At 37.1% G+C, this 10167-nt stretch overlaps 1 protein-coding gene across 1 annotated transcript in view; it reads left to right on the top strand.

Annotated features, from left to right (window-relative positions):
• LOC113407346 (zinc finger and BTB domain-containing protein 41-like) overlaps positions 1 to 5609 on the top strand; it is a 26237-nt gene extending 20628 nt beyond the window's left edge. The window contains exons 6-7 of the mRNA XM_029912436.1: positions 3907 to 3995; positions 4804 to 5609. Of these exons, the coding sequence (XP_029768296.1) occupies positions 3907 to 3995; positions 4804 to 5456 (742 nt within the window). The 3' untranslated portion in view covers positions 5457 to 5609. The remainder of the gene's footprint in view (positions 1 to 3906; positions 3996 to 4803) is intronic.
• The last annotated feature ends 4558 nt before the right edge of the window (positions 5610 to 10167 follow it).

The raw sequence follows: 10167 nt of genomic DNA, 5'->3' as shown, positions 1-10167 counted from the left end.
TGTGTCAGTATATAATGCCTGCATCTGTAACTTTCACTCTATGCATCCGAAGAAGTGAGGTTTTTACTCACGAAAGCTCATGCTCAAATAAATCTGTTAGTCTTTAAGGTGCCACCAGACTCCTTGTTGTTTTTGTAGATACAGACTAACATGGCTACCCCCTGATACTTTGTGCTGGCAGTTCTTTCCTTCCTTTATCAGTTAGGTAATTTGCATCAACACAGGCTTGGCTTTTGGATTCAAAGCCATCAGCAGAGCTCGGAGACTCTGTCTTAAAAGGAACACAATTAACTTTTACCAGAGTTTTGATTACTTTTAACTCTTGCTTCCAAAACACACAGAGATCTGAAAAAGAAAACACAATCTATTGTGGCTCCTTTGGAGCCCTAATAGGATTTTAATTAAGTAGCATGTTTTGTTTGCATTTCTTTTACCCCCCTCTATAATATACACTGCACATGTCTGCACATTCCTTCTATACTTTAACTTTTAAAACATTAGCCATATTAATTTTTATATAAGGTGCAACCGTTTCTTTTGTTCTTACAGAGGTTTTTATGTACCCTTATCAAAGTGACAGTCTGATTACACACAGCCATTTTAAGGCTCAGTGTTTCTAACATTGCTTCTTTTTGTTTTGTGCACCTCACCCCTGCTTTGCTTCAGAGGGGCACTGTCTTTATTCTTTTACTACGTCTCTCATCTGCTATTTTGTTACAAAACCAAACAAACAAACAAACAAAAAGAATCCAGAATCACTCCCTATTCTTCTGATTTTGACTGCCCTGCTGCAGCCATGACTTGGTCTTTATTTAAAAACATTTTAAATTTTGTAAAGAATCAAGTTACCCCTTAAGGGTTAAATACCAAATCCCAAAGCCAACCAACACTGATTACGTGTGTCTGGCAAAAAGGTCTGTCAGTTTTGCAACTTTGAATTAAAGAATCAAATGGATTTTTAGTGGCGTTATAAACAAAACAAAACCAATTTATCTTAAACCTACAAAACAGGAGTTTTACAAACCTCACATATTTCCACAGACAGACAGATACGTACATATTTTCTTTTCCTTAACATCCCTTTTATACTGCTTTATTTTTACATAGCTGTAGATAGATTACATTACCTTTATACATTTGGGGCAGTTAAGTTCCAATAGAACCCCCTATGTTCTTTTAGCAAATTTGACTCAATTGTCCATAGTCCAATGATTTCAATCAGATTGTCTCTTTACCTGGATTGTTTATAGACATTCCTTTGGAAAAAGGGCCCATTTTTCCTTCAGAATGGCTGCAAAGAAACCAAGAATTCTTTTTCTCTTTAACGTGGTCCTTTTTAACATTTTCACAAAGTTTAACTGCTTAATTCTCTCTAGCCTCTGTAGAGTTAACTTTTCACTCTTTCCTTTAATTGCTTGTTTATCTCCCAAAATGACACCTTTATCAACTCAGATTTCACCATTTTAAATATTGTTCCAGGGGTTCATGCTTGCACTTACTGCGTCTTTTACTCCTGACACTATGCTCTTAGGGCTTCCAGCCTGTTTTTCAGTTTCTTTATCTGTTGCTTGCCTGCTTGTCTGGGCCCTATCCTGCTTTTTCTAATGAACCGTTTTTATGAGTGATATTGTGGTTATTTCACAATTTTGAAAGAAATGTTTAAGGAAAGGGACCAGAAAGGGTGGGGGCTAGTTGAGGAGCCCACCCTCCTTGCTGAATTGGTAGTGGAACACTAAAGAATCAGTTTCGGAGGCAGACAATGAAGGGGAACAGAACAAGGGTTTTTTTTGTTTGTTTGTTTTTGTTTTTTTGCCCTTTTTACAATGAGATGGGAGTATGGAGGGGGTTGGTATCGATCTGGGGGTTTTTTTTTTCGGAGAACGGGGTAAAGGGGAGCGCTCGATCTGGTGGTGGGAGAGGAGGCTTTTAATAAAGCTTTTAACTTCTTATTTCTCTCTTTTGAGAGAGGCGAGTTTTGATTTTGTCCACCCATGATTTGCCTCTTCCCACCACTGCATGAAACAATTAACCTCTCCTTTGGCCAATTTAGTTTTAGGTTGGCCGAATTTGTCTTTTAAGACGTCCACTCAGTCCTTGTCCAAAGATCCTAACAGTGGCCACTGAGTTTTGGGATCTCCATGAGTTAGCCTAGACCATTTTTCCAGAAATTTACAGGAGTCCGGACCCTTCCTAAAATACATAAAATGAGCCGGCATTCCTTTAGGGAACTGTCCCGACTTAGACGTCTGGTTACCAATACAGGAGGACTTTACACACACCAATCACATAAGAAGGAAATTCGGGTTCGTCAGAGCAATGCCCGGTGCAACACACAAAAGGAGCCCACAGGCTACTGCCTCAATCGCCCTTGCTTTCACACCAAGAGTTTTACCCAAGATGCGGTGTGGCTGCGATTGTGCAGATTGCACTCACTCAGACCGCGGGGACAGGAACCCCTGGGTCGGCCGATCCCCAGACAGAGACGGCACCCAGACTCAAACACTCCACAGGAAGACGGATAGACACAGAGACAGGACAGTCCTCAGTCCAGACAAAACGCAGAAATAATTACCTGACCAGATTCCTGATGTCAGATCTTGGGATCCCTACCAGAACAGAGTGGGAACCAACAGGTTCGATGGCGTAGACCTCACTGTGGTCGTGCGCCCTTCCGTTCAGTAGGAGGACCGCTTGGGCCAAATGCCCAGGTGCCAGCTGCTGCGGACGTCCTACAAAAACGGTCAGGAATCACACGGCCCCAGTGAAGACGGTTGCCATCTCAGTGGGACCTCCAAATTGTCAAAGTTAGACTCAGGACTCAGTTTGTCTGACCACTCTGTTTTATTAGCACAGCGCTCTGCTAATAACACTCAGATAATGTGAGCACCATGCAAGATTCAAACAGTCTTATTTATACAGATAAAAGGGTGCGAACTAAACAAAGGGACAGAGAGAGCAAAATTGTAAAATTTGCCTGAGGCACAATATGCATATCCTGCTTCTTTATTAACTCTTATCGATCTAAGGCTCATGCTTCCCCAGCGCCCTTAAGTGGAGCAATTGATTAACAGTTAATGTCTGCTTTCCTGACACCTGGATTGCAGCATTTCTCATTTCTACTTAAAGGTACATACAGCATTCTTTAATTCATTCTATTTCTTTAATATAATTCATTTCACTGTCACAGTTGGTAGCCTGTTGTTTCCTACAACAACTTAATCTAATTACCATCTACAAACTGGGCAAATGACTGAATTGCAAGAAGTCAGTTCAGTAGTCTGAGCTCTCCCAAAGTCCTTATACTTTAAGATGGAAAACCAGAACTAGCTTTCAGGACAAACGCATTGCTTTCAATATTTGTTCATATTTTGAATAATTTACTGTAAATCTTAGCTAACAGAAGTGCATAAAATCAATTACAGGGTTGTTTAGCTTTTATTTTGTCAGTACTTAAATTCACTGCCTCGGTCAACACGTTTCATTGTCACTTTTTTTCTACCTGGGAGGAAAGGAACATAAGCCAGTCTTAAGGCTTGTTTTGTAGCATAACTTGCTGCCAAACTGAAAACCAACTTTGGATGTTGACCTGAAGTATCCTCTCCAGGGCATATTTGGGTTTCAGATGGGAAGTTTTAAATAGATTTGCTATCTGAACACAAAGTACTAGACTACTCATTTTGCAGAGTAGTCTAGAAAATAATCTAGATGGCCCTCTGACAAGTGGATGCCTAAAGGAATTGCCTGTCCCCTCCAGATATGTTTTATATTGTAATATAAATGTAGAGGGAGGAATACAGAAATATGTAACTCTTATACAGTTGGTAGAATCTTTAAAGGCTATGTACATATTTGAGACTTTTTGGAAAAACCTGATCTTCTAATGTAAACATGTTTTCTTCTTTGCAGATATAAAGCAACATTTCATCAGTGTGACGTCTGCAAGAAAGTTTTTAAAGGGAAATCAAGTTTGGAAATGCATTTTAGGACACATTCAGGTAAAACTTTATCTATCACTCTGTGTTACTGCCAACTTGGAGTGACGGGAGATGATGATAAATTATCACGGGACTGATAGAATTCTTCTAATTCTTCAGGCTTTATGACCCTTTAGGGCAGCAGTAGCATGAACTGAGCTCCCTACTGCTTGTTGTATGCCATCCCTTGCTGGGTGTGAATACTGCCCTCTGAATGTAGTAGTCAGTTCTTTTTAGACTTCCCTAGGCAAAGGAGCTTCTGGTTTTGTATGTGTTTTACTGATGCTCATTGTATATTCTTACTAAATTTACTCATACCTTCTACTCAGTCTGGAGATCTAGGGAATACTTAATTTCAGTTTGTAACCTAAATCAGGATTTGGAACCTAACTATCCAGGGGAAAGGTTAGTGTCTTAATACACTCAGCTCTGCATCCTCTGATTCCTCTGCAAGAACGTAATTGTTCACTAGAAAGACCTAAAAAAAAAAAAAAAACTAAATTGAGCTTCTTTAGCAATAGTACAGTAACCTGACTGTTATTTCTCTTTGTTAGATTTACTGACTGGTCCCCTTCGTGTGCACTTGGCAAAAATCCGAACTAGTTGGATTTGACGAGAATGCCATACGGATATCACTTCAAAATAACTTTTCTGTTTTTACTTAGTGAATTGTATCCTCAGATGCCAAATGTATTTTTTTCCAGTACAGCTGCTTGAGAACCATGTTTATTATATAATATAGTCCCCCATCCCCAACCATATGATTTCTACATAGTGATACTTGACTTCACATTTTTATCTATTCATGCTGACTCCTTTTGTTCTACAGGTGAGAAACCATACAAATGTCAAATCTGTAGCCAGTCCTTTAGAATTAAGAAGACATTAACAAAACACATGGTTATTCATTCAGATGCTCGACCTTTTAACTGCCAGCATTGCAATGCAACATTTAAACGAAAAGACAAGTTGAAATACCATATTGACCATGTACATGGAACAAAGGCTGCAGAAGAAACAGTAACCACTTCTGAAGAAAAAGTAATCTCCTTGCCAGTACAGTACACCCCTGATGACAAAGTTTTCCAAATTGAGTCTAAACCATACATGGATCAGCCTGAAGTTTACGAAACAGAAGTCAAACCTATGCTACAGAATGTACCAGCAGAAGTATGTGTGCCAGTAACACTGGTACCAGTTCAGATGCGGGAACCTCAAGCTGATCTAGTACAACATACCACTACTCTCTCATCCCAGTCTCATGGCATTCTTCCCCCACAGATACAGCAGCCAGATTATCAACGAACAACAGAAATAGCATTTCTGGAAAAATATACTCTCACTCCCCAGCCTGCAAATATAGTTCATCCTGTCAGACCTGAGCAAATGTTGGATCCTAGAGACCAATCTTACCTTGGAACTTTATTGGGGCTTGATACAGCTCCAACTGTACAGAATATGTCAAATAATGAACATTCATGATCGGACCCATAACATTCCACCTAACTTACTAAGCCATTAGCCACCAGAGGACTGATATGGCTACTAAGTTTTTTGTAGTTTATTTGGACTTCTAGTCTTCTGAACAGTTTTGTTGAGTGCAAGGAAAAAATAGATTTGTTTGCATATATGAACATTAAGACACATTTTGATGTATATTTATAGAGTTTCTTGTGGTTTTAAAGACTTTTAAAAATCTTATAGAAGGTCTTTTGAAAACAGGTTCTCAAATATCTTTTAAGAATACTAGCTGCAGCAAACATTAATCCCATACCTGGCCATTAATAAAAATAATTGTTCACCTGTCTGCATCTCACTTTCTAAATAAACCTTTCTTTGGATAATGGAAAAGTATATTAGAAGGGTTATGGCCAATTCATTAGGGTCACGATTGGAAAAGAACATGAAACTAAACCTCTTAATGATCCCTCACCTTAAACTAAAATTTAACTTTATCCCTGACAAACCTGGTTACATTTTTTTACTGTAATTCATATCTGAATAGTGGAATTATGAATCTGAGACTATAAACAGTACTTGTGCTCTCTTAACCTTGGTTCAATCTTCTAGAACGTTTCCAACATTTGGGCCTTGAAAGGTTTAGAGATGTGGTGATAATATACTGTAACCCTCAGGCAGTAATAAGATTGGAATAGTTCATCCTTGTTTATGAGCACAGAATCAAACCAAGCTGAAGCCCGCACTGGTATGGTCATTTCTACATTACTGCTGTGTAAAGTAATGTAAAAAGCTCTTTTCAGAAAAGTAATTTGCTTAAATTCATTAAAAGATTAATGAAATCAGCAATTATAAATCTTCAGTTGGCTTCTGGAAAAGAAAGTGAAAGGAAGTCATTTGTTTTTTCACCTTACGTGATATACATTGTATATAGGTGACAAATAATTAGGAAGAGGAAGGAAGATTAGAACATGTAAGGGCTTTAACTATTCTTTTACTGTTTCCTTACTGTTCTTCTAGTGTAGAACCATATCAAATCCACTATCTAGAATAATTTAAATTATTAAATCCCTCAAATTTTCTTCTAAGTGGAGCTCTGCAAATCCTTGGATATCTGCAGATCATTTTTGTGGATTGCGGATCGGATGTGCATACAAATTTGTATCCGTGCAGGGCTCTACTTCTAACCTCATTCCCCAAATAATACTTTCCTTGTTTTAGACTCAGTCAATCTTGTGCCAAAGGAAATACATAGAATCATACTTGTCTCTCAATTATGTCTCATTAGGGATTACATTTTAAACTAAACTTTCTCTACTTCCCATAAAAATCTGGTTTTCTTGCTTTTATTATTATTGTAAAATATTTATATCCAATTTCTAAATTATGAAACTGGAAGTTCATTTGCCATGGTGAGTTATTGTTAAAGTTCTGCATTTGGTAGGAGCATAAATAGTTTCTGAAAAAATGTCAGCATCCTACTGCTACAAACTCTCTTAATGGCCCTATCTTGTAAAATGCTAATCACTTTCTGTGAGGTGTTTGAGTGCTTTTCAGGATTGGGGCCAGAGCTGGGTGTTTGGTCATGTGTAGAAACTTTTCAACCTCACTGATTCTCATCTAAGTGCACCAAAGATTTCTGTTAGCAGTTGAGTAGTACTAGCGTGCATAGAATTTAAATGTATCATTATTTAAATAAGGACTTGTCCAAAGAAGCACAATAGAAGTCCTAGACTTACAGATCTTTAAAATTCAGTTCCTATAGTGGGACTAAGTGTATGTTTAATTGTTTTGAGTTTATATGTACAAAGCAAGATGAGATAAATACTCTGGGAACGTTCATACAGAGATGCTGTACATATGTCAGGTAAAAAGATGAGTACTAATTAACATTATACAACAATATTCAGCCCATTGAATGCCATCTTCTAAAAGGACACTGTCAAGTACTGTGCTTCCCGCTTGTTCTCTGCAAAAAAAGTTTTAAATGACCACCATACTTGCACTCCAATGCACAAAAATACTATTTAGTGTGTACCTTTCAAGTTGACAAGCACTGGAGTTTTTACCCCTCTGTACCCCCATACTGTTTGTGAAACACAAACCAATGTGGTTTCCAAAGGTTATGCTCATACCATCAAAGAAAAACTGACATCAATGCTGTCAGCACAGTTCTGAGACTGACATTCTAACTTTGCATTCTTTACTTACTTTCTTCCTCTGCAATGTGTGTGGAGAGGATTTCAATTAAACAGTGGCTTAAAAATTTTGGTTGTTAAGTTTTGTTTTATTTTGTTTTTAAATCCAATCAGTCTGGAACACACTTCACATTATTTAAGTAATATATACCCCAAATTCAATGTTCTTTTTAGGTCTGTCATGATTGTGCCTATTTAGACATTGACTGATCACTCTAGTTGATTAATTATTAAAGCCAATATTTTCAAAAGTGCCTAGTGACTTTGGGTGCTCAACTGGAGACACTTTGAAGGTGTTTAAGTTGGGTACCCCAAATCAGTATGCTCTCTTAAAAATGTTGGCCTAATAATTCATCGGTGCAGTTTTACAGTTAACCAAACTAGTTTGCATCTTTACCTGCTGGTCAGGCTCAATCGTTGCCTGAAGGGAAAAAATAGTTCATGTAGGAAAACTTACATAGAAGTGCTAAATTATTAAATAGTTAATTTTTTTCATGTGCTGGGTTTTGATTCTTATGGCCTTATGGGTATAGTGAATTTGCATGCGAGTCAAGTAAATCACCATGGACTGGTACTTCATTCTATAAGCATGAACAGATGATCTTCAACCTGAGAGAGAGCCCTATTTCTGAATAAAATGGTTTGGATTGAGAGAAGAATATGAACCATCTTGACTGCACAGATCAGAGCTTCTTGGCCATGGTACCGTCATATCAATAAACACATGTATTTGTACCTATATAACTAGAGCATATTCTTTAAGCATTGAGAGAGAGCTTTTACAATAAAGGCTGCTTTAATCTTGTAGCATTGACTCAGCTCACCACTTAGACCCACATCCTCCCTCAGCTTTCTCTTTAAAATGCCACTTTCTGATCAGTGCCAAATATTTAAAAATTGTGGGGTTTTTTGTTTTTTTTTCCCCCTCCCACAAAAACAGCTTTGGGAGGAAAAGTGGAATCTTCATTTGTGCTCTTCTATCTAAAAGGGTTTTTGTGAAATTTTCTTTAATCTTAGGCTCCTATGTAGTTCTGCAAAAAATACCGCATTTATGTTCTGTTTACATATTGCATATGCCTTTCAAAAAACCTTTGATTTTTTTCCCTTGTATTTACCGGGTCACTGGTTATTCCAGGATATCCTATCTTTGAATGGGTTTTATTTTATTTCATTTTTTTAAGAAATTCTTCCTGACCATTGCTACTCTTTCTACAGTAGTATCGTTTTCCAAGGCTGTCCTTATTCTGAACAACAGCAGTAGTAGTAGTAGTGATAGTGGTATAGCTTGGCTTATATTGTGGTGTGCCTTGAAGATAAAATATTATTTTAACTTTTAATTTACATGTTTTTAAAGACTAATCATGTTTCAAATACCCCTCAGAAACGAAAGACTTAAAGTGTAAAGAAAACTGATACACTGTAGTGAACAATCCTGGTGAGAAACATATTGGGAACAGAATTTTCTGGACAGGTCACTTGTTCCAATATCCAAAATATAATGCTTCAGAGCAAGTCAATAACCTCTTCATAATGTGCTTGACCAGGTGTAAAATGCATTATGTAGACAGGGAATGAATTACCCTTCCCCCCCCCCCGCCCTTTCTTTCTTGTGGGTTTTTTTTTTTAATTGTTTTTATTTTTTAAGGTGGAGCTTTCACGTAAAGCAGACATGAACTGTGAGAATATAGTTGCAGATCAGAGCTTTTTTTTCCTTCTTGGGGTGGAGATGGGGAATCCATTCATGGATATCTGCATAAAAGTAATAAAAGCAATTCGAGATCAATTTCCTTAAATTGATCTCACATGAATAATAACTTCAGGCTTCAGGAATTGATATGGTGCTTGAGTGCAGGAAGCATATTTGTGTGTGTATATATCCTTATGATTGCTGTCATCTTTGACATTGCTTATAAGATCAGGAGTATTTAGGTCATGTCATCATGGGCCTCTTCTTTAACAAGCTAACATGCATAAGTATTGATTGAATGTTACTGCTGGAAAAAAAGGGGGCAGACACTTTGATAAAATCCATAACTGTCCTTTCTCTATATTTTATGATGACTGTTCTGGTGCATTAAAGGTAACAATATTTTCAAATTGTTTGAAGTCTCCCATAACAAAGCATTTTGTTCATTTTAAAATGTTAAACTTTTATATAAAAAAGAGCAAAATAAAAAAATTGGTAATATTTTGCCACTGTTGTTTGAAATACTGTGCTTTTTAGTGTGGTCTGTAATAGATTGATATTTTAGGTGGAAGTCTTTTTAAGTACAATTGTCTTTTTTTAGGGAAAAATCACTCTGCTATAAGGTATTGTAAATGTAGAATAACTCAGTCCTCTGTGTAATTGTTTGATATTAAAAATTTAAAGTTCCTTTGTCCTAATGTTGCTTGCGTTTCAACATTTCTTGCAGGAGTGGTTGTGTAGGAGCAGGATTTTATAATTGTACTATGAGAATTAATGTATGATTTGATTTTATCCTGCCAGATACCCTTTTTGAATAGCAGAAAGGAATGAACAGAACAATCCTTATGAC

Source organism: Terrapene carolina, unplaced genomic scaffold (assembly GCF_002925995.2).
Source record: "Terrapene carolina triunguis isolate 2854851 unplaced genomic scaffold, T_m_triunguis-2.0 Scaffold211, whole genome shotgun sequence".
NCBI classification, from domain to species: Eukaryota; Metazoa; Chordata; order Testudines; family Emydidae; genus Terrapene; species Terrapene triunguis.
The sequence above is the reverse complement of the archived record's forward strand: the minus strand, read 5'-3'. Positions and strand labels throughout refer to the sequence as shown.